The sequence below is a fragment of the Monomorium pharaonis genome, chromosome 1 (genome assembly GCF_013373865.1).
Source record: "Monomorium pharaonis isolate MP-MQ-018 chromosome 1, ASM1337386v2, whole genome shotgun sequence".
Lineage (NCBI taxonomy): Eukaryota > Metazoa > Arthropoda > Insecta > Hymenoptera > Formicidae > Monomorium > Monomorium pharaonis.
The window spans coordinates 22,290,244-22,315,619 of NC_050467.1; the positions used below are offsets into that span (position 1 = coordinate 22,290,244).

The 25,376-nt window shown below is 32.0% G+C and overlaps 2 protein-coding genes across 2 annotated transcripts; one reads left to right on the plus strand and one right to left on the minus strand.

Moving 5' to 3' along the window:
- Window positions 1-11,011: 11,011 nt before the first annotated feature.
- On the plus strand, window positions 11,012-25,243 carry LOC105829684. Its single transcript, XM_036289851.1, has 12 exons — window positions 11,012-11,184; window positions 12,080-12,337; window positions 13,154-13,433; window positions 13,881-14,146; window positions 14,332-14,492; window positions 14,752-14,934; window positions 20,552-20,645; window positions 21,533-21,790; window positions 22,813-23,077; window positions 23,589-23,854; window positions 24,038-24,204; window positions 24,451-25,243. Exons 1-12 carry the CDS (start codon window positions 11,097-11,099, stop codon window positions 24,634-24,636), a joined length of 2,472 nt encoding a protein of 823 aa, XP_036145744.1. The 5' UTR covers window positions 11,012-11,096; the 3' UTR covers window positions 24,637-25,243.
- On the minus strand, window positions 14,944-20,540 carry LOC105829685 (serine protease snake). Its single transcript, XM_012668723.3, has 6 exons — window positions 17,820-20,540; window positions 16,868-17,022; window positions 16,248-16,354; window positions 15,876-16,129; window positions 15,612-15,781; window positions 14,944-15,288 (listed from the first exon to the last, which is right to left on the minus strand). The coding sequence occupies exons 1-6, from the start codon at window positions 17,893-17,895 to the stop codon at window positions 15,121-15,123; spliced, it is 930 nt and encodes a 309-aa protein (XP_012524177.2). The 5' UTR covers window positions 17,896-20,540; the 3' UTR covers window positions 14,944-15,120.
- Window positions 25,244-25,376: the final 133 nt, after the last annotated feature.

A 25,376-nucleotide genomic window follows, 5' to 3' on the forward strand; every position in this document is an offset into this window, starting at 1 on the left:
CAAATGTATGTTCGATATTTGACGGCTCGTTCGACAACTCCGTTCGAGTTTTATGAAACCCGATCCTGCTGCGAACACGTTAACCCACTTTACTAAATCGGTCTACATCTGTCGGCGCAATGCGTTTTCCCGCGGACGATCGTAGTTTGGCAACGGAAGGGCAACACCCGTGTGGAAATTCATCTAGGCATGCCCTATTTAATATTGGTCCCATACGGGCGTTACTTAGGCATCCAAAATAAAGGCTTTTTGGTCTAAAACCTATTCAGGGCCTATTCAGGGCCTATTTAGGATATTTGAACTTGGGCTTGCCTGAATTGGGCCTGGTTTAAATTTACAACTTTTTCCCCAAGACTCACAGTTAAATTTGCCCGGTTACAGCCCATATGATCTAGTTTGAATTAGATGTTTGCTCCAAAACAGTTATATTTAGGTTTGTTTAGTTATAGCTTTTTTTCTCAATTCTTATATTTTAATTATTTTAATATATTAATTGTATTAGACTTAAATATTTCAAAGTAACATACTGTTTTCCATGTCTGATAGACTGAAGTAATTAGCTAATACATTATTTATAAAATCTATTACTTTATTGAGTTTGTTGTCTTTTATGTTTGGCTTTTAAATAGATTGTAAAGAAAAACAAAAGTATTAAATAGAATATTAATTGCAAATAAACGATATCAGACTTGTAATATGTTTTTGTAAGATTAAAAAAAAATACCATTTCTGTATTACAAATACTGATATCTGTTTCGATTGATTAAACGATACGATTATATGTATAATACATAATGCATAAAATATAATAAATAATTTATATATTTTAAAATTGTTTTTATTTATTTATTAAATATAATAAATTGGGCAATAATATATCCTGCAATTTTGGCTTAATTTATTTTACATATATAAACCCAACTTAAATATAATTAACCATTTAATTAACCATTTGATCCACATCGGTTTTTCTATGAAATTTTAATCCCCTTGAACTGACTTCTTGTATCAGAAAGAATTTAAGTTTGAATCAGAGATATTTTCAATTATCTTAGAATTGGTTACAGAATTTCTTTTTATTGAAATATTGACAAAAAATTATATTTCTCATATGAATTTAAAAAAAAAAACATAACTTCTTGAACGTTTTTTCGAGACCGGGATTACCACGACACAGAATTATTCACTTAAGAATTCGCTAAGTGTTACATCAATGCGAGACATGTTTTAAAAATAAGACGCCGTAATTTATTCTTATATAAAATCATTCGGTATGTACGTGACTTATATTTGTAAAGATATCTACAGAGTTCCTCGAATGTAGGCTGCTATCTTACTTTTCTCAGTAAATAAAAATATTTCCCAAGTGGAAACCCGCTTGTGAAAATTTAATTCGACACATTAGCACTGTACTCACTTGGCTTTCTCTTTTTACACTGTTAACTGTATTTAACACTTATTAGCTTGATTATTTATTATTTTCTGCTAACGCTATATTTTGCTACACTTAGATACCTTTAAAATAGTATTTATCAATTATATAACCGGTATTCAATTTTTCCAAAAGATATTATTGTAAACAAATTTCTCCCGCATCACAACTCACACTAGTTTTTATTTTCGAACGATATCTGGTACCGTTCTACGACAACATCCGACATTTACGATTACTTGATGCTAAATGATCCGATGGCCTCTCAACCCTCAGATGCGCCGCGCAATTATCACCTTGTTTGAAAGTTTCGTGATAAAAACAACTGAAAACCGCACGTATTGCTCTCGCGCTACGACGTGCGATACGATAAATATAAGCCAGAATATAATTTCTCAGTAATTCGATATCGTCACGGTTGTATGTGCAGCGGCCGATAAGAGGAGCTGCAGGAGTCGCTTTAATTCTCAGAGTGCATCGGAGGGTTGAACTCTCGCGCGCGAGCGAGCTCCCTTTATCTGCAAGTTTCTCGGCATTGAGACAGCTTAACGATGAATTGTATCTCCGGTGCGGAGGAAGTGCGCGACTTCTGAGATATCCCGTGGACGTTATTCGAGGCGTGGTTGTGAGAAGTGGCGGCGCAAGATCGTATACCGCGCCGTTCCGTCTGTGCCGCGCCGCGGTCACGCCGTGTGGTACCACGCCTTGGTGAACACCGACAGCGAGAAAGAGAGAGAGAGAAAGAGAGAGCAAATACGAAAAAAAAAGCTTTAAGACGTCTAGACGCGTGGGACGAACCGGGGTAATTTCGACTACTCGACAATCTCGAGCGGTTGCGCTCGTTGCTCGCTCGCTTGCAGCTTGCTCGCACGGTGTTTGCACGCGTTTCCCATATATGTTAATGCATACCTACGCGCGCGACACGTGCATTCCGTGAAAAGGACAGCCGTCTTAATTATCGCGCATTGTTAACCGTCCCTCTGGAAATCGCAGCCGGCGGTTACCGAGACGACGCGTTTCAATTTCCGCGCGTCCGAGACCAAAGGAGCTTTCGATCATGCGGCTTAAACTGGTCTCTGCCAACAAAGTAAAGAGAATGATAAATCCTCCGGACACGTCTTCCTAACAATTATAAACGTTCAATGTTACATAAATTAAAATAAACGTCTTCGAACGGAAAGTTAAACTACCAATTACCGATCGATTTTCGAAACCGTTTAAAACTCGACACGACGACGAGCTATACATTTTAATTGCGAACGGAGATTGATCGAGTTTACCACAATTCGTAATTAATTTATTGTTTGATCTTATTTTATAATTGCAGAATTTTAATTATACTCAGGAAAAAATTATTGTACCAAAATAAATTATATTATATTAGAACAAATCTAATTTTATCAATCAATCTGCTCTAATATAATTTTATCTATAATTTATATCCTTAATATAAAGATTTTTTCCTCCAATATTATATTTATTGTTTTGAACGTATAATTACTTAACAACGTACACTTTTGGCTTTGTCACATATTATCAGCGGAATCGAACGAAGTTGCTTATCATACATCGCGCATTGTCTTATCACGTATCGTTATTGTTTCAGATTCCAGCATCCATATTGTATGACCGGTTCATCGAGATTATATCCAGCGTCTGCCTCCATAGCAGTAACGCCAGTAGCCACGCTCACCAGCGCGGATATCATCATTATCGTCGCATCGTTATCTTCTCGAACGTCCTCTACTTCCTCTTCCGCCTCCTCATTCCTGGGATTTTCGGCCCGCCTGCGGACAGGAGTCCGTTTGGATTGAACTTCCACCCTTCGAGTCGATCCATATCTCGCTGGTCTCGTCATATCGGCCAATATTATAGTCTCTGTAAGCTTTCTCTATTTCTTCCTTTGTACGCTTCTTCCTATTTGTCTTTTTCTTTCTTTCTCCCTTTCTTTCTACCTTCTCCGGCACTTTTAATACAATCCTTTCTGCGGAACACAAATCGTCGACCGAGTGTCAATTATTTATATAACGGGAAACAGTTGGTTAACAGTTACGAGATTTTACTGTATAAAATTGCATCGCGAAGTGCCTTAGGGTGTCTTAAGGGGTTAGGCCATCTTGAAATTTTCAATCAAAAATTGATTTTTTTGCTAAAAACATAGAGTAATACCTTAGAGTACTAAAAATAACATGGTGCTGGAATAATGATAAATTAAAAACCTTTTATTTTATTTAAGAATATTGTTATAACTTTAAACGCGTTTTTTTCAAAATTTTTTAAGTCGGCAAGCAGCAGAATTCAATTTTGAATTAATTTTTAAAGAAAAATTACTTCAAATTTTAACAGTATCCTTAAAATTAAATTATCTAAAGAAGTACATATTTTATGATTCATTAAGTGTTTCTTAAGTTATTGAGCATTTTATGAGATTTTTTACGTAAAAAGGATACTTTTTCCTCAAGTGCTTGCCATTTCTTAAAAATAAATATTTTTTAATATCATGTGTACTTCTGTAGTAAATTTCATATAAATAATGAAAATTTTTTTATTTTGCTCTATGATCAACTGGTGACGATTTCTACTGCTTGCCGTAGAGCATGTTTCAAAAAAGGCGTGTTGCACTCTGTGGGACTATATCTGCTATTTAAAAAAAAATTTGAAATTAATATATGTAAAATAAAGCCTATTAATTTGATTTTGTATTTACTTTATTTTTTCTTTACTTTAGTTTTTCTTTAAAAATTCTTAAAAATCACATAATTTTGGAGGCATTAAGATGGCCTAACCCCTTAAGAAATTATAGAGATTTGTCTTGTAGTACGCAGCGTGTATATTTCACCACCCAGGCAACGCGAGTCTTGCAAGCGATTCTAGTTTTATGTTTATTACTGTAATCTTAAGTTTGTTACTGCGTTACTTGGCTAACGATATCATTGTTATGAAGTCAAAGATAAAAAGTTGTATCATTAATTAACAACTACGAAAAACATTTGCGGTGGAAGGCGAATAACCGTTAGAATAACCAATGTTACCAGCGGAAAACTATAAAACTACAAAATCGTTAATGATAGGTTTATTTTTTAACCGGTGCTACATGTCGTTTTATAGTTCCTCCTCTAACGCCAACCGTTTCGCGATTAGAGAAAATCAAATAGCTTCACACGGTGAATATGAAATTTCCGAGGTCATTAGAATATCCAAATTAGAAAGATAAACGATACTAGATGTATATCTTGTGAAATGTTGAACTACTAATTTAAAGCGCAATTATACATATATATACTTTAACTAACTTCGGCTTTAGCCGCTCAGAAAGATTTTTTAAACTAAGATTTATATCTCATACACTGAGAAAAAATGTTAATTCGACTAAATTTTTTAACTTAATTAAATTTGTTCAGTTTTTCAAGTATTTATGCATTTAACTTAAATACATGCAATACTTAAATTTCAATTTAATATTTATATATTTGATTAAAATACATAAATACTTGAATTTAAGAAAATTAATCAAGTTGAAAAATTTAGTTAAATTAACAACTTGTTTTCTCAGTGTATATATGTATATACAGAGTTGGGCGTATACGCGATATAAATGTGTACACACGAGTTTTGCAGACCAGCTTGTTTGAATCGACGCATTTAAACAAGTGGAGCTTAGAAATAAATACGAATAAATCGCAATAAAAGCGAACAAACGGCGAACTCGATTTACGCACGCAGAAATTAAGCGCACGCAGAGTCGACCATTGATTCGTGAATATCTGTAGAAAGAGAAATCTATGAAAAATGTGTGTATAAGTCGAATTATCATGTACTCGAAATTTTTTTGATGTGAATCTGAAGGAGAGTTGTGCAGATTGTTTTATTTGTTGAAACATTTGTCGATCTCTTAGAGTTCAGATATTCATGAATTGGTGGACGTTTTCATTTATAACGTGAAGATTCACGTCGGAATAATAACGACGGAGTGAAGCGTGAATCTTTCGGACGTGATACTTTCTGGCACCAAGCATCTCTTACTGATCGATTCTTCTCTCTGGCAGGTTTCTACGTACGGAGTGCCGAGGGTCGTTTCTTTGAAGTCACTTCTGACTCTCTTCCAGCACGCGTAAAACGTTGCCACTCGAGTGTTCGTGCCTGTGCTTCCTCAAAAGCCTCTCTCGTTTGAAATTATTATAAATGCATGTCTCTCTCTTTCTCTCTATCTATCTATCTCTCTCTTTAGCTAGTGTGTGGCTGGCGCGCACGGAAATACAATGCCACCCGCGTTGTTAAACGAAAGCAACGTTTGAATGCTCAACGACCTGAGTTTTGCTTTCAGAGAACCGGAAGCGGCATTGCTTTTGCGATGAATGAGAGAGAGTGCTTTGAGTTTGCAGAATTGCTGGAAGAAACGTCGGCATGACTATGAGAAACGGCAAGACCACTCCACCCCGTGATATGCAGGCGCCATGCTACGCGTTCTGCATTGGGATAGCAACATCATGAACGGAGAACTGCTTTCTCGAATTCTTCGAAGTTCCATTCTTCTTGATATTTCACTCTTACATTACTCTTTCGTAGTGAAATCGATTTTTTTACGGTAAATCTTCCGTGGACGAATATTTCCAATATTGTTTCTAATAGTTCTCTTATATTTTCTTCTCTTTGATTCTTCTTTCGCTCTTTTCATTTCATTGCTTTATTTTTTGCGCTTCAATGCAGTGCGTTAAAGAAACCTTGTGAACAGAATGATTGGTAGTTTAGCGCGAAGAAGCCAATTCGTGCACTAGTACTGAATCCCCAAATCGACTGTCCGTCAGTCGCTAATAAGTGAAACGAGACCTCGCATTCGCGTGTGTATACACTTATATACGTAATTTCCTTTCGAGAGCCGTAAGACTGATAACTTAAATCACGTACATAATGTAAATAATATACGTACTACTCATTACGGTTTTTAATTGCGTCTCGATGGAAGTTTTAAGCATCTATTATCTTACTGGACGATTACCGAGATATTTCTCCTAAGAAGCAGATCACGTCTCTGTAGACTTTTTAATTCGCGTTATGAGTTCTCTTTTTCATATTTTTACTTGCCACTTGTAATATTTAATAATTGTACGTATCTCCCAATATATACTGGACATACTATAACATCTATTAAAGTTATGGCATTTGTTTTTATTTTCTTTTATCCGAATTGTGTGGGTTGAATATTATTCTATTTACAGAGTGTATTATTCATTATATATTGTATACATTTTATCATTGTTGGTTGTTATTAATTAGAATGTACTCCCTATGTAAAAATAAATTGCAGATGTTCATTACACTGGATCGTACGTATGTGTACATTTGGGTATTGTAAATACTGATGAATAATTATTATCTCTTTTATAATAAAAATTACAGTAACGATTATATAACGATTTTGTCTGTAATTCTTTCAATTATTCCTAGATTCCTACCACTTGTTACACATAATTATTTTTGCTATTTGAAACCATTAGGATTAAATTTGGAGGATTGAACATTTACTGATGTACCCTTCTGTGTTTACGGCCAAACGGTATTCTCAATCAAATCGAGATAAGAATAAAAATTAATTAAAAGATTTAATATCAAACATACAAATTTAATGCAATGCGTAAAATGCCCTCCTTTGATGTTCATCCTTAGTTATAAAAAATATTTCAATTTAAAAGATATTCATGCCGATAATATCCAATACAAATGAAGCAATTTAACGAGCGAATGATAAGCATGGCGTAGCGTTGATCTTTTCTCTACGTAAACATATCATAAATATGCGCACCACGTGCGCTTCAATAATTTATCTACTACAAAGCGTAGAATCGGATTTATCATTAAATTAATCCATATTATATTTTTATATAACCACAAATGTCTTATATACAAGGAATTGTAAAATATTAAAATAAATCTTAAAATAATAGTAACGAACAGAAGATTATCGTGATTTTTTTTTTGCTTTTCTAGTCCTTAAATAAAATGCTGACAAAATCAATGAACAAATCTCTCGGTATCGTTTACATTTATAATAAGAGCCGACATATGTGTACTCGAGATAATATCCAGAAGGGTCTATATTTCATAGTATTACTCGTACAATCAAATAATCTTGATACCTGTATATATTACTACAAGATAAACAAAACAGCACTTTTTAGCAACTTATTGAATTTTAAAGAAATCCTGACTCTAGTGGCTAATAAGTAATTTACTAGACAATAACTCGCAATATCAAGTCTATTCTTTTTAACTTCTCTTTTTTTATACTCATTTATTCGTTTTGCCTGAAATTCCCAAAAATTCTTGCACTTTAAATATTCTAGTGCAATATTCTGGTGCTAGAAAAAGAGAAAAAGTAAAGATGCTGAATACAAAAAGTACAAAAAGTTAAAAAAACATTAATAAAACATAAATTGTAATATAAAAAATGTACATATGTATAAATACTAAAAAAATGATATAATTATGCATTAGATTGCTAAAATATAATAATAATATTTTATTAATTGTTCGATAATTTTATGAAAAATTATATCGTAAAGTTAGTGGGATATGCCAATAATATACTCAGTAATAAGTATAAGATTGTAATCTACCTATAATCTTACTGCAATGTTTGGTCCTGTAAAGGTTATATATTATTTTACAAATTTTCAAAATTGTTTTCAGTTTTAAGGAAAAAAATTTTACAAAAAAATTTTTTTTAGATTGCTATAAAATAAAATTTGATAATATTTCTAATCGGATACCAAATCGCTGATTTATTGCAAAGTGCATAATAAAAATCATCTTGTGGTCCATCATCAACACCTACCAAGCTACCACAGGACGTACGAGTGATCTGAGTGGGGATCGAAAAAAGCATAAACTTATATCTTTCATCGCGGGCAAGTCTTCAAAATCAGATGCGCGAAAAGACTACGTGATCAAGGTTGATTGAGAATGCTAGTGAGAGAGCGATCGTTATTACTATTAGTGTTAGTGTCGATCCTGTCGCCGACACACAGAAAACACGTCGGACGTAAGTGTCTTATTAAAAATATACAAATTCTTGTTTAAAACAAGGGCATCGAGTTCTTTGGCGAAAGATCGCCTCGAAATCATTGCATGTTATATGTACTAAAAAAAATCCATTATTAGTAATAGATTTCTTTACTTATATTTATTTCTTTACTTATATAAATAGTTATAAATTTACCATTTAATTGTAAATATTTTATTTTGTTTTCGGTCGTCCAATATATCATAAATAATATAAATAATACCATGTATTCCATCTCAGATGCTCACAATGATAAAAGCCAAATGTTGGCATGTGTGATACGTATGAATGACACATATAAGTACATGAACAATTTGTTCTGACTGTATGTTGCTCGCAATCATATCGTGTTGTATTTGTTAACAAATTGATGCAACTTGACTATATAACAACTATGGATAGGCAACATGCCAGCAACAAAAAGAATATAAAATTATCATAATCAATATTAATAAAGTCTTGAAAAAAAATAAGTAGTCATGATATATTAAATAAGAAAACCAATCAAAATATGAATTAAAATATGAAAGCTCAAGTTTTGTTCTACAAAATCTTAATGTTCTTCTCAGAATGCGCGGAAAACGCAGAAGCCGTCTTCGCTTTTACGCTACCATCCACGCCGACATTAAACCAGGAACCTGTCAACACATCACTATGTACCCTAACAACAAATAAACTGAAACTCTGTGGCGGAAAGGCCGAAGCAAAAGAATTTCCACACATGGCAGCCATCGGTTTCCGCAATGACGATACAATCAAGTAGTTTTGTGGCGGTAATCTAATTTCCGCCAAGATTGTCATGACAGCAGCAATTTGCACTGCATCAGAATTTACGGGATCTCGCGAGGTATCCTTGTCAGAGTATTGTAAAAATTCATTATTTTTTGCAATTGTCAGCCTATTGCATTAATTATTTTTTACAACACTCTGTGTATTGTAAAAATTCGATATTTTCTGCAACACTCTGTGTATTGTAAAAATTCGATATTTTCTGCAATTGTCAGCCTATTGCATTAATTATTTTTTACAACACTCTGTGTATTGTAAAAATTCGATATTTTATGCAATTGTCAGCCTATTGCAGAAAATAATTTTTACAATGCTCTGTGTATTGTAAAAATTCGCTATTTTCTGCAACACTCTGTGTATTGTAAAAATTCGATATTTTCTGCAATTGTCAGCCTATTGCATTAATTATTTTTTACAACACTCTGTGTATTGTAAAAATTCGATATTTTCTGCAATTGTCAACCTATTGCAGAAAATAATTTTTACAATGCTCTGTGTATTGTAAAAATTCGATATTTTCTGCAATTGTCAGCCTATTGCAGAAAATAATTTTTACAATGCTCTGTGTATTGTAAAAATTCGATATTTTCTGCAACACTCTGTGTATTGTAAAAATTCGATATTTTATGCAATTGTCAGCCTATTGCAGAAAATAATTTTTACAATGCTCTGTGTATTGTAAAAATTCGCTATTTTCTGCAACACTCTGTGTATTGTAAAAATTCGATATTTTCTGCAATTGTCAGCCTATTGCATTAATTATTTTTTACAACACTCTGTGTATTGTAAAAATTCGATATTTTCTGCAATTGTCAGCCTATTGCAGAAATTATTTTTTACAATCCTCTGTGTATTGTAAAAATTCGATATTTTCTGCAACACTCTGTGTATTGTAAAAATTCGATATTTTCTGCAATTGTCAGCCTATTGCAGAAAATAATTTTTACAATGCTCTGTGTATTGTAAAAATTCGATATTTTCTGCAACACTCTGTGTATTGTAAAAATTCGATATTTTATGCAATTGTCAGCCTATTGCAGAAAATAATTTTTACAATGCTCTGTGTATTGTAAAAATTCGATATTTTCTGCAACACTCTGTGTATTGTAAAAATTCGATATTTTCTGCAATTGTCAGCCTTTTGCATTAATTATTTTTTACAACACTCTGTGTATTGTAAAAATTCGATATTTTCTGCAATTGTCAGCCTATTGCAGAAATTATTTTTTACAATCCTCTGTGTATTGTAAAAATTCGATATTTTCTGCAACACTCTGTGTATTGTAAAAATTCGATATTTTCTGCAATTGTCAGCCTATTGCATTAATTATTTTTTACAACACTCTGTGTATTGTAAAAATTCGATATTTTATGCAATTGTCAGCCTATTGCAGAAAATAATTTTTACAATGCTCTGTATATTGTAAAAATTCGCTATTTTTTGCAATGGTCAGCCTATTGCAGAAAATAATTTTTACAGACGTAAATTTTATAATACACTAAGAATTTATTTAAAACAACAAAACAATTAACATATTACTAGACTGTTAATAGTTGTACACCATCATATCAGTCTTTTACAAATAACGCTCGGATAAAGCTAAGTCACATTGCTACATGCATGCATACATAATTTGCAATTGATTATATCATAGTTCGTGGTTCATCACTATCACTATGAACGTACAAGTGATTGGGTGGGGATCAGGAAAACTGGGAACGTATGGAGCGATTGTGTTAGACGAGATACATCTTTCATTGCGGACGAGTCTTCGGGATCAGACAAGAACACTGCGTGACCAAAGCTGATCAAGAATGCTAACGAGTGTGCCAATCGTTTCATTTTTATTATTATTGGTATTCGAGTCGAGCCTGTCGCCGACACACGGAAAGGACATCGGACGTGAGTTTCTCGCTAAAAATACGCGAATTCTTGTTTGAAACAGGTATGTCGAATAAGATGTTCGCACTGGAAAGTAATTCCCTTCAAAATCACATATTATATATGTACTACAAATATATTATTGGCAATAGATTTGTTATTATATAAAAAATTATGTACTTACAATACATTTTAATTATAAATATATTAATTAGTTTTTTATATTATCTGTCTACTTTGTTCTTGAAATGTGTAAGAAAATTAAACAATAATAACCATGTAATTATTAAATATGCCGTAACTACAGCAACTAATCATTAAATATATTTAATTATAAAATATATTTAATAGTGAAAAACCTTCAGTATTATTTTTATTCTTATTCTTATTATATCTTCGTTGAACACAAATTCAGTATACTAAATAATTTATTGAAAATTGCTTGAGGCTATTAGAAATATCTGCGTCATTAAAAACAAGCCTGCATTTTTTAATTTGTCACAATGTAAAAATGTAATGCATATCAATAATCTTGTTGAGATTAAAAGGTCAATTCGTATCTGTTATAAAGATAGTTTACATATAGACTTGTCAATTCTTTTTGAAGTATTTGAGAAAAAACCATAAAACGAGATATGATCTTTTAAATTATATTTAAAATAAATATATGCATAATGTCTTTAAATCAGCCTCTGTAATAATTTGTACATATTTATTAAAGCTTCTTCTTTTTTTTTTATTTGATTGATATTTTTCTCTTGAAAAGAATCTTATAACTAAATAATTAAGTTTGAAATATTATTGATGAATTTTATTTGCAAATTTAAATCAAGAAAAAATCTTCGCATATTTATCTTCCATTTTATTTTTAACAAAAATTTGTAATACGTCTTAATGTGTCTTTTGTACTTTTCAGAGACATGCGTAGTCGATAATTCCAAAGGTGTATGCAAACTTTTACACGAGTGTCCGAAAGTATATCAGGAACTTTTGGCTGGTAAAACACCCAGTGAGACATGTGGATTTTTAAATTTCGTTCCGATAGTATGTTGCTCAATAACCATTTCTGTGATCACCAATTCAACGCCGGCATCGCAATCCGAAACTACTACCCAAATAAATACCCCGCCACCTTTAAAATTGGATGAATCAAGAGGATCTTTAGCGCGAGCAAGTTAGTACGAATTCCTGTCCAACCTAGATAGCAACGTATTTATATTATTGCTGGCATGTTACTGGCAATCATATCATGAGTTATTGAATTACAGCAACTGAGTCCGCATTTGTTGGGAAATTGATGCGTTCGTGATATAACAGTTTTAGATATGCCAACAACATACACAAAAACATATTTAAAACTGTTAACATCAAAATTTGTGTTATTGCCATTAAGTTACTATAATAATTTATAGGGTTACATAATGCTGTTATATTACTGTAGAATTACTATATGCTATTATATAATATGTATACAAATTTATATATTACACTGTACTTGTTAATTAAGTTGTTTCAACTTTGGTATATTCAAAATTGTTAAAGACAAAAGTAAGGCAAATACTACTTGGTATCACAAGTAGTCAAGTAGTAGATTTGCTTGATTTTGTATGGACACTTTTAAAGAATTTATTCTTTGAAAAAAATAAGAAACATTAGGACATCAAATTTTCAATATTAATTACCACAAACATTTTGACCGAACTAACTTAATCCACTCTTATTTCTCTTTAGAATTCTTTACGTAAGAACATATTTTATAATACATATTTCAAAAATATCTCTTAAATAATAGACATAAATATCTTCTACTGACGAGTAATTAGCTTATCTTAACTAAATATATTGGCAATATATTGTATTTAGAACTCGAGTCAATCAAGACATTCGTGAACTCGTGAAAGCATAAGCAAACTTAAAAAAAAGTCTAAAATATAAATTTAGCTCGAATTTTGTGTTCTACAAAATCGTCTTAATGTTTTATTTTTCTCAGAATGCGCGGAAAACGCGAAGGCGGTCTACGGTTTCACTCTATCACCAACGCAGATATTATACCCCGGAATGAGCGACCAAAAGCCAGTTAACACATCGCTATGCGCCTTGACAACGCGCAAATTAAAACTTGGTGGTGGAAAAGCTGAAGCGAAAGAATTTCCGCACATGGCAGCCCTCGGTTTCGATGTCAACGATACAATCCAATGGATATGCGGCGGTAGCCTAATTTCCGCCAAAGTTGTCATGACTGTAGCCCACTGCATCGAGTCACCATTTTAGTAAATTTTAGCGGTTTTTTTCTTTATTAATTGTTTATCTTACGGAAATTAATTAAAAATGTAATTAATTAAAAAATATAATCAAGATTGCTTTTATATTATAAAATAAACAGTGGCATTCTTGCTGTTACAATTATAATTATTCATTTTAAATTTTGATCGGATGTCAAAATGATCTAATTTTGCAAGAATTGCAATTTTAAAATAATGAGAAGCAAAACTAAATTTTCGAGAAGCGATTAAATAAGATTATTGTTCTTAAATTTAAAGTTGAGTACATTTTAAAAAATTCTATTTCATTACAAAAGAGATATTAATTAATAAAAAACTGCAACTTAGAACAATTATCGTAAAAAAAACTTCTTTTAAGATTTTTTTTTCGTCTTTTTACTAATTATATATAATAAGTCATAATAATTATAATAAATGTTATTTTGTTTCAAAAAGTGGAACTGTAAATTGGGTACGACTAGGCGATTTAAATCTCGCGCAAACAAATGACGACGCAATGCCACAGACTATTGCAATTAAGGAAAGGATAAAACATCCCGATTTCAAACGACCATCCCAATACCATGATATAGCTATACTGCGTTTGCAAGAGGAAGCCACGTATAATGCATATGTCAGACCGGCATGTCTTCCGGTTGATTGGCCTGACGTGGGTGGGAACAACAAGGCAGTTGCCACCAGATGGGGTCTAGTCGACTGGCGTAAGAATATTAAAAGAAAAATCTTTAAAACTGTAAAAACTAATAATTTTATATACAAATTTATTATATATATACAATGTGTGTGTGTGTGTATGTGTGTGTGTAAATGCAATCTATTATACATATAAACTTGTAGATATATCTACTAAAAATGAATAAGAACATTGCATTGTTTAATTCTCCAGTTGATGACAAAGGCTCAGACGATTTAATGCGAGTGACACTGAATTTTGTCCCTCACGATTATTGCAACGAGACTTACGGCACTTCCAGGGGATTCGCATCAGGAATCATCGACGAATGGCAAATATGTGCGGGGGGAGAATCCGGGCTAGATACCTGTCAGGTAATACGTTTGTACCGAAGGTGGCATTTTTTATCGCCCTCAATAAAAATTTTATTTTAATGTAAGCCTCTTAAACTTGATTTGTAACTGTTAGTTTACAATTGATACTTTCAAATACTCTAATAAGAAATCTAAGAGATTTGGTTAATTTAAAAAAAATTATTGAAAAGAGGAATTATTTTTGTATATACAATATTATTTTTATGACGAAAAATTTATAAGCAGATACACAAATTAATTGAATATACTGTTGTTCAAGGGTGATAGTGGAGGACCATTCGCTGTCTTTAACACAGATCACGAGTGCATGTACAACGTGATCGGAATCATCAGTTCCGGAAAGCTGTGCGGCGGTAATGCACCTGGCATCTACACTCGTGTCTACCATTACATTCCGTGGATAGAGAGAACTGCATGGCCGGAATATTTTCAAGATAACGTTTAATTTTAATGTATTGATTTTGCTCTTTAATTTTAAATGTATCCATGTTCTTAAACATTAAATACATTCCTTTTTTTATGCAATATAGAACTGTTCATACTTGGATGCAATTTACTATTTTTAAAACTATTAAAAAATACAATTTAAAGGATTGCGTATTCACTGATATGCTTTCGTGTTTAATCCTTATGGCCACACGGTATTTTCAATCCAATCGAGATAAGAACTAACTCGGGTGTATATCGCGGGCGAGTCTTTGAAGGCACAAAACTTGCCGAAGCTCGTCACACCCACGATGCTATACATGCAGTAAGGTTCCGCAAGAATTCTTTGCAACGGACCACCGCTATCACCCTGCAAACAATACCACATTATACTCTAAACTTTAAATATTTTTTCAATTTTTTAAATGTAATCCTTACATATATGATTTTATATTTAAACAAGTAAAATTTATTAAATACATTTAATTTAAATATATTATTGGCATGTAATTTATAATACTTAATTACCTCTATATCTTAATCTATGTACATATATGTACTTTTTTATTTAAAATGACCGAAGATATGTAAAAAATTGATATAAAATTATCGTTTTAAGAAATACGCAAGATGTTTCCAAAACTTTATTCAAAACTATAAGACTCAAAAATAATTCTCAACAATTTTTCACACCTGACAAGTGTCTTTACCACCCTCCATTATGCCAGCACAAAGTAAACTCGATATCAAGCCATCGGGCAGTCGTCGAGTACCAAGATCTTCAGCGTAAGCCTTTTTACAATCATTTTCGGAAATGTAATTCAACTGGACCTTCATCAATTCGTTACTACCGGTATTGGATTCTGCACAATAACTTAAATTATACCTCTCATAAAACATAATATAAAATAATTTATGGGATCTAATATGTAAGACATTTGGAGAGGTTCTACAGACCGTAAGATGTTTTGCCAAACCCAGAAGCAATAGCACTTTTGCCTGGTATATGGGAATTTACTTCAAGACACGCAGGTCGCACACGAGGATTCAACTCCAATGAACGATCGAGCTTGAGTAACGCTATATCGTGATACCTAACTGAAAACGTGTAATCCGGATATCTAATTCTTTCCGCAACATTTCTCTCTTGCATAGAGTTGTCCGGAGTTAATAAATTAATCAAACCAGCTCGCACTTTGCTTGCTGGTCCCCTGAAAAACACCCAGTGACATAATTAAATTTTCTGCATTTGATGTAATCCAAAATTATATTAATGTAATGATGTAAAATGCAAGAATAATTGTCACTGAGCTGTTACTATTGCATTACTTGTCTGGGGATTCCATACAGTGCGCCGCTGTCAGAATAAAGTTCTCGGAAATGACGCTTCCACCACATTGCCAGGACACATCACTATTGCCATAACCGATCACCGCCTACAATATGGAAAATACTACTCTGTTAATTACTTTGATGATTAAAGCGATACATGGAAATCTATTATGTTTCATAACTTTTCCATGTGTCGCACATTTTGGGAAGCAAATACATTGCGTGCTAAATGCAACTGCAAAATGAAAATTATAAAAAAGAACTTTTAATTTATTTAATAAAAGACAATAATAGTTAATATTAAATATTTTCTATTTCCAAGAATAGAAGACGTGCAATTTTTATTTTTAAAAAAATTAAAAAATATTAAGTTTTTCTTATTTTTCTGCATACGTGTTGCATATATTGTTTAATTTATATAAGCATGTATTTTATATCTTATTATTTATAGCATAAAACAGTTAATAATCTCTTTTTTATTAAGTAATTAAAATTCTAAAAATAATTTTCTTTCTTTACTTTTTGTTTTTGCAATATGTTTGTCATATCGGCAACATTATGTATAGTCTTTTTAATTATTTTTGCGATCGCAGCGATAAATGTGTATTTGTTCTCACCATGTGCGGAAATTCCGCGTGTTTCGCTTGGATTCCGCCGATGATTAGAGGTGTCTCGATGACAGCGCAGCGAGAGACTCTATTCGAGCCAGCATTGATACGCAAAGTCGGCGAGTTTTCAGTCTCATAAACCAAATCGGCGTATTCCTTACATTCTACGGAATTATGCAGATCAGAATGGTAGCGGAAAATAGGCGGAAATAGTCGATGCAATCGATGATTTATGGTGCAATTACAGTCTGGGGGAACTATAGGAATGTATGGAAATTACTTTGTTACTCATTTTTGCGCGCGCAATTCCGTGGCCTATGAAGTGAGTAGCTTATCGATTTATCACTACACGTCATGATTACTTAATCACGCGTCTCCTACGAAATGCGCATTTATTTGTGTGTTGATACCAACAAGTTACGTGTATTTCTTGTAATCACAAAATATGCATATTTGCATGATGAGAACCTCTAAAAACAACTTATGATGTTGATTCATTAAACATTATATTATATTATATATTTCATAGAAATTAGACTTATAATGCAAATTATGTAAAAATAACAATGTAATTATAAGTTAAACATATATTAACTTTTCTTCAAAAATTTTGCAAAAAGACTATATCTTTTTCTGATGAGTAATAAATTATTAATTAGACAAAATTTTAAGATTATTAAATTATGGAAAATTATGTCAAACAAAATTATGTCAAACAAAATTATGTAAAACAAATAATTATAAATTTCCAAATTAAGCATTTGGCTTCATTGAATTGTTACAATATTTAATAATAAAAATTATAAAGTTGCCATTATAATCTGTCTTTCAATTTCTGCTTAAAATTGTTTTACAAGAAATTAGGATACATTGGGACTATGATTTGTGTGCGTACATTCGAAATAAAGAATTTCTTCAAATCCGATCGCGGATGTAACGAAGCAGACAGGCTATCACTAACTTTCTTCACTTTTTCGCGTCGCGGAATTCCTGAACAAGATTGCGACGAATAACGCGAGTGCAAGCTCTCTGTGCATATTGCGAATCTAATACACGGCGTATCGACACCTTCTTCAAACAAAGACCTTTAAAACGAATTCTCGCCTTAAGTACAGTGGATAATGCGTAACGAAGTGCATGTGGGCTGCGCTTGACGATGAAGTCATTTATCAACGATTGGCGATCCGTAAGTCAAACTGTCATTAAAATATTATCATAATTATACAAGCAATGACGTATCCGCCAGATTCTTCCTGGTGCATTTCATTAAATATTTGCATCTGTTTCCAATAACTAGGTACCTAATAACTAGTTAATTTATAGGAAAATTGCGTTGTTTTCATACTTTAATCAAGTAGCATTATTTACGCTTTGCTTGTATAAAAATAAACCTCTTCTCAATTAAAAGCGTCGATTACATAAAACGTTAATTCAATATTTAAGATTTAGTAAAAAAATTTACATATAAATACATGGATATAAATCTGAAAATAATTTTATCTGAATTGATGAAACTGTTTTGAGATTTCCATTTGTAGCAATTATTTAATTATCGATACTACATTTATATTACGTTATATTAATTTTGTACTATTATTATATTTATTATATTATATTAATATGAATATGTGCAATGTATATAAATAAGACTTTTTAGTTAATTCTTTATATGTATAATAAAAATAAGTAAGAATTGTAAAGTTTTATTATTCATCTTAAAACGCAATTCATGAGAATTTTACTAATTGCAAGAAAGGTCGTCTTCGAATTAATCAAAGAACACGCTTACAAATCCCATTAAATTAATTCAGAAACCATCTCATTATTATTACTCAAGCACACGCTACTTACACGTAAGCATATTCTTTCGCATTATGATACATCCTTTTAGTAAGCGTGGAATATAAATATTTAACACTTTCATTTATTCATAAAAATATTTCTCTTTCGTAAAAGTACACATTTTCTGCGAAGTCATTAATTTGTTTACCGCAGAATAATTCACGTATTACTAAACTGCTAATAGTTGTACGTCATCACACCAACTTCTTGTTGCAAATAACATTCGGACAAAGGCTACATCCCTGGATGTATGCACACGTAGTTCGCTCGTAATAAAACTGGTCTTATTAAACCCATCGGGTCTTTGGCAGCGTCGTAATGTCAATCATGATGGATCGAATCGAATTTGTTCCATGTATTGTAAGCCCGGCATCTCTGACGTGTCAAGAAACGTACATTTATCTTCAGGTTTCTATAATAGCTTAATAATGTATGTACAAAATAAAAATATTGTAAAAAGAACAAATTATTGATCATAATAAGGTCTATAAAAAAAATTTGAAAAACTCGCTTAAAAGCTTGTAAAAAAATCCGCCTTCTACTTTTACATTACAACTCGATCGATTTCATTCTCCCTTTTTTATAAAATAAATAAGACTGCTTTCATTGCTACTTATATTTTGCATTAGGATTTTTTTTAGGAATTTAATGTACGTACTTTTCATGGATAATATAGTAAAAAAACCATTACACGACGTAATAAGAAATCTCTCGTAATAAGAGATACATGTAATGATTAATACAGATACAATTCCAAGACTTTAATATTGATCTATTTTATATTAGTGAGAAATAATGAAATTTTTCCTCGTTTTATATCTATGTAGTTTTCGATTTTATCCCAGTTGCATAAAAGATAAAATGTTCCAAGTAGCAAGGTGACGTCAAATATTGTTTTAATGACGTCTTCTTGACGTTTTAAACGTCATTAAAACGTCTTTAAGACCATATTTGACATCAGTTTGCTACTTGGGTGTGTAATACATACGATAAATGAGCAATTTATATAAAGTATTATAAATAAAGAAAAAAATTGGTAATACATTAGCAGTTCAAAATTAGTGTAAGATTTAATTAGAAATAGTCTACAAAGACATAACGTATTAAATTAACAATACTATTTTCAATCACTAATGTTGTTAACATAACATTTTCTCTATGTATAAGTAAAAAAGCTGTAGATCTAACTCAAAATTATTTTTTAAAAAGTATTACTTTTTAAAATTATTTTTAAAAAGTAGATATTGCAAGTATAATTCGATAATCGTCCAAATAAGAAGCACAAGCGACTTTTGTAAGAGACATAAATAATAATTTTACATGAATACACCAAATCGGGGTTAAATTACGATATTTGTTGAGTAACTGTAAATTCAAAAAAAGTCAAATATCAAAGTGATTCAAGCAGAAAAAACTTTTCAGAACCGTTTTCTGTTAACGACAATAGCGTACATGATCATTTGCATGGAAGATATACACACATTAAAAAAACGTAATTATAGGAATTGTAGCGACTTTAATTGAAATCGCACGGGAATCACAGAGATTTCAATTCCTGTTACGGATCGATTGCGGCACGCGACAACCGATTGCCTGTTAATCATCCGTCATTAGAGCGCTTTGCCGAACGCGAGTTCTTCCTCAAAGACGCGAATAGAAGTGCGTATACTGATTTATCACGAGATGCATGACGAGAATGACCTCGTGGTTCATCACCACCACCATGGAACAAACGAGTGATCTGGGTGGGGATCGGGAAAAAACAGAAACGTATGAAGCAAACGTGTTAGACGAGATATATCTTTCATCGTGCACAAGTCTTCGACGAGAAGACTGCGTGACCAAGGCTGATCGAGGATGTCAGTGAGCATGCCGATCGTTCCGTTGTTATTACTGTTAGTGTTAGTGTCGATCCTGTCGCCGATACACGGAAAGCACGTCGGAGGTGAGTGTTGGTTCTCCTCGCTAAAAATACGCGAATTCTTGTTTGGAACAACAAGTGTATCGAACGCGTTCTTTGGCGAATCGAATGGTCGCCTCGAAACCACGTGTTATTATATACTATTGTACCTAAAGGAAATCTATTAGCTGCAATAGATTTCTTAGATTATATAAATGAATGTATACTTACAATATAATTTTAATAATAAATATATTAGTTTGTTATATTTTCATTTTATCTTTGAAAATTGAACAATTGTTTAAAGCGCTATTTAGTTATTAAAGTATATTAAATAGTGACGTCTTTTAAGAATTATTTTATGCTTATTCCTAATATAATGTCGTTGTACAAATTAGTATTCAACATAATATGACAATTGCTTGAGGCTGTGAAAAATATCTCTGTCATTAAAAAACAAGCCTGCATTTTTTAATTTATTACAACGTACAAATGCGTATTAATAACCTTGTTCATAAGATTGAAAGGTCAATTTCGTATCTTTTCTAAAAATAGTTCACATAACAGAGAGAGAGAGAGAGAGAGAGAGAGAGAGACTTTTCAGTTATTTTATTTTATAACATCTATTCACATCTATTAAGACTATAGGACAAGAAATGAAATCTTAAATATTTAAATATTTCATATTTGAAATAAATATTTGAAATGTCTTTCAATCAGCCTTAAATAATTTTATATTTACTAAATTTTCTCACTTATTCCAATTGATGTTTTTCTCTTTAAGCATCTTAAAACTGATAAATAATTAATTTTAAGCTGTTATTAAAGCCACAAATATCTTTAAGAAAAGATATCTTTAAATAGTAATACTTTATTTGACTTTTAGCAAGAACTTGCAATACGTATTGATGTGTTTTTCTTCTACTTTTCAGAGTCATGTGTAATCGACAATATCTCCGGTGTGTGCAGACTTTTAAACAACTGTCCAAAAGTTTATGAAGAATTGTTAGCGGGTATAACGCCTAGTGAGACCTGTGGATTTGCAGGCTTTGATCCAATCGTATGTTGTCCAATAACAAATTCTGTAACACGCAATTCGACGCCGAAGCTGCAAGTAGAAACTACTAAAAGAACGACTACTCCGAAAACTTGGACAGCCGATAGATCAAGAGGATCTTTAGCACGAGAAAGTAAATAGAAATTTTTGTTTAACGATGTAGCAATGTGTCCATATTGTTGTTGCATTTTGCTCCGTAATGATATGTCGTTATCAGAATTGTAGCAACTCAGCTCCCGCATTTGTTGAAAAATTGATACTTTCACGACATAACAACTTTGGAGCAACATGCCAGCAACGATACATATTTAAAATCATTTTCATTAACATTATCAGATTTTGTGTTTTTCCCGTTACAATGTCATAATAATTTATAAAATTACATAATGCTAGTATATTGCAATGCGAAATAACTTTAATATTGTTATCTTGCTGTTAAACTGCTAGCAATATAATACACATACACAAAGAAAATATTATAATAAAAATTATTATATACGATTGTAGCTACGAACCATAAGAAGAAATTTCAAAGAATTATATCATAAGTAGTGTACATATTATAGTAATTTGATGAAAAACATAATAAAAATTTTTATAATTTCTTCTTTAGTCCGCGCTTACTATTCATCGCAGTAATTTTTAGTATAAGATTTTCTCCGTGTGTGTATATATATAAAACACGCTCTGAGAATCTATTCTTTGATAAAACATAAGATAAAACATAAAACATAAGTTGAAATACATCTCAATATTAATTAAAACATGCTTAATTAAAATAATTTGGTCCATACTGATATCTCTTTTGAGTTCTTTACGTAAGAACGTGTCTTATAATACGCGTAAAAATATTTTCTATATGATAAACATATAAATATCCTCTACTGATGAGTAATCAGTCTATTGCTAAACTGGCAATTATATAGACATTTTCAGTAAACTCAAGAGGAAAATGATTAAAATACTTTTTTTCAAGATAATTTGCATAATTTTTGAAGGCGTAAACATTTAAGGGAAAATCCAATTTATATTAATAGAAGTTTTAAAGAGTGATCGAAAAAATTATGATTTATCAAACAAGAAAATCAGTTGTGGCATAAATTCGGTTCAAACTTTATGTTCTACAAAATTATCTTAATATCATCTTTTCCTCAGAATGCGCAGAAAACGCGAAAGCGGTCTATGGTTTCAAGCTACCACCTGTACTGACATTAAATCGGCAGCCTGTCAACACATCGCTATGCGCTTTAAAAACGCGCAAATTGATAGTCGGTGGCAAGAAAGCCGAAGCAAAAGAATTTCCACACATGGCGGCCGTCGGTTTCGACAGTTCCGATACAATTCTATGGCTTTGCGGCGGTAGCTTAATTTCCGCCAAGGTTGTCATGACAGCAGCTCACTGCACTTGGACGACAGACTGGTAAATTTCAGCGGTTTCGCCTTTCTTTGCCATTCGTTTATTTTACTCTTGGAATAAAATAAAGAGACCAAATTGTTTTTTAATTTTAATAGTATTCTAAATTTAAAAATGACATTGTTATAATTCTTGCTTTTTAAATTTTGATCGAAACATGATGCACTACTTTCACGAGTAATTTTAAAATAAAGAATTAAATTCTCTCGGGATAATATAAGATACTGAAGTATATACTTGAAATACATAAATAATTTTCTTCACTTTAAACTTTAGTATACTTTTAATTCAGTTATTGTCGTTGAAGAATTTAATGTTAATTGATAAAAAACTGCAAGTGAGAATGACTATCATCAGAAATGTCCTTAAAATCCTTCTCAAAGAATTCAAATTTATCCAATCCTTATTAAAAATTAAAAAAAAAGCATTTTTTCTTGTTATTGATTAAACGCATTTCGTGACATGTGTTTATAAATCATAGTAAATTATAATAAATCTTATTATGTTTTTCAAAAAGGGGAAGTGCAAAATGGGTACGGCTAGGCGATCTAAATCTCGTGCAAACGAATGACAATGCGATGCCGCAAACTATCGCAATTACGGAAAGGATAAGACATCCCGATTACAAACGCCCATCCCAATACCATGACATAGCTATACTGCGTTTGGAGAAGGAAGCCACGTACAATGAGTATGTCAGACCAGCATGTCTTCCGGTTGATTGGCCTGACATAGGTGACAATGACAAGGCAGTCGCCACCGGGTGGGGTCTAGTCGACTGGTGTAAGAATATAAAAAAAAAATTTTTTTAACTGTAAAAACTAATAATTTTATATACAAATTTATTACATATATACATATATATATGTTTGTGTGTGTGTGTATATAAATGCAATTTATTAAACATATAAACTTGTAGATATATCTACTAAAAATGAATAAGAGCGTTGCATTGTTTAATTCCAGCCGATGACAGAGGTTCGGACAATCTATTGAAAGTGACACTCAATTTGGTCTCCCACCCATCTTGCAACGAGAGCTTCTTTGACGGCGGCAGTTCCGTAGAGCTCAGATTAGGGATCGTTGACGATTGGCAGATATGCGCGGGGCAAGTCGGAAAAGATACTTGTCAGGTAATACATTTGCATCAAAAGTTGCATTTTCAACTCTCAATGGAAATTCTATCTTGATGCAAGCCTATTAAAATCGTTCTCGTATAATAGAAGTTTAAAACTGCTTTTTTCAAATTTTTTTTCTCCAGTGAAAATCAAAGGCTCGATTAGCTTCAATATTGGAAAAAAGAAACTTTATATCATTTTCAATATTTTATAAAAACATTTATAAGAAGACAAATCAATCGAATATACTTGATGTTCAAGGGTGACAGCGGAGGACCACTCGCCGTCTTTAATACGGACCACGATTGCATGTACACCGTGATCGGAATTACCAGTCTAGGACGACTCTGCGGCAGCATCATACCTGGCGTCTATACACGAGTCTATTATTATATTCCATGGATAGAGAGAACCGCATGGCCGAAATATTTTCAAGATACCGACTAATTTAAGTGTATTTATTTTACTCCTTTAACTTATGTATCCATTTTCTTAAGTATTACATACATTCCTTTTTTATATAACTTGAGTGCGGCCACCGCAGCCTTTTTTGTGCGACCGATGTATTTGATTTGCATCAGCGACAAACGTGAATGTAAAACTGACCTCATCTACTCATCTACACTGTCAATAAAAGAGATTTTTTTGATGTATTATGTCCGTGCTACATAAACGCGAACAAGATGATATATTTATCTTCTCGGTAGCACATATGATAAAAAATAATAATACTGTTACTAACAGTTCGTGTGCACAGAACACAACTAAATTGTACACATATGCATTTTTTTGGTCCGTCCATTATTAGAACAACAAATCTATGAAAAGTCGCATTTATCTGCATTATTTACAATACATATATAATACATGACAAACACATTTAAGTTAACTTCATAGATTTGTTGTACCGCAAAAACAAGTCGTCACTCACCGATCCGATGAGCAATGAATGGAGTTGTTTAGCCACGAAGCTGCGATCGATAATACTGTAACACACAAACGTAAGATCCAAATTAAAACAATGCTCAAAATAATAAATATTTTAAGTGAGAAATTTTACGCTTTATTAAACATATTAAACTTTTAAAATTTGACTTTAAAACACATACACATATGCACACACGTAGCCACAAAATTTAGTAATATTATTCTTTTTAATTATTACAAAAATAAATATGTAATATTAA

Bases quoted from the DNA above. Each gene is read 5' to 3' on its own strand.
- LOC105829685 (XM_012668723.3), bottom strand. From the start codon at position 17,895: ATGCACAGAGAGCTTGCACTCGCGTTATTCGTCGCAATCTTGTTCAGG. The intron at 16,355-16,867 runs GTGAGAACAAAT...TCCATATTGTAG, and splicing joins ACGCGGAATTTCCGCACATG to GCGGTGATCGGTTATGGCAA. The intron at 15,289-15,611 runs GTGTGAAAAATT...TATTGTTTGCAG, and splicing joins GTGGTAAAGACACTTGTCAG to GGTGATAGCGGTGGTCCGTT.
- LOC105829684 (XM_036289851.1), top strand. From the start codon at position 11,097: ATGCTAACGAGTGTGCCAATCGTTTCATTTTTATTATTATTGGTATTC. The intron at 11,185-12,079 runs GTGAGTTTCTCG...TGTACTTTTCAG, and splicing joins ACACGGAAAGGACATCGGAC to AGACATGCGTAGTCGATAAT. The intron at 14,493-14,751 runs GTAATACGTTTG...CTGTTGTTCAAG, and splicing joins CCGGGCTAGATACCTGTCAG to GGTGATAGTGGAGGACCATT.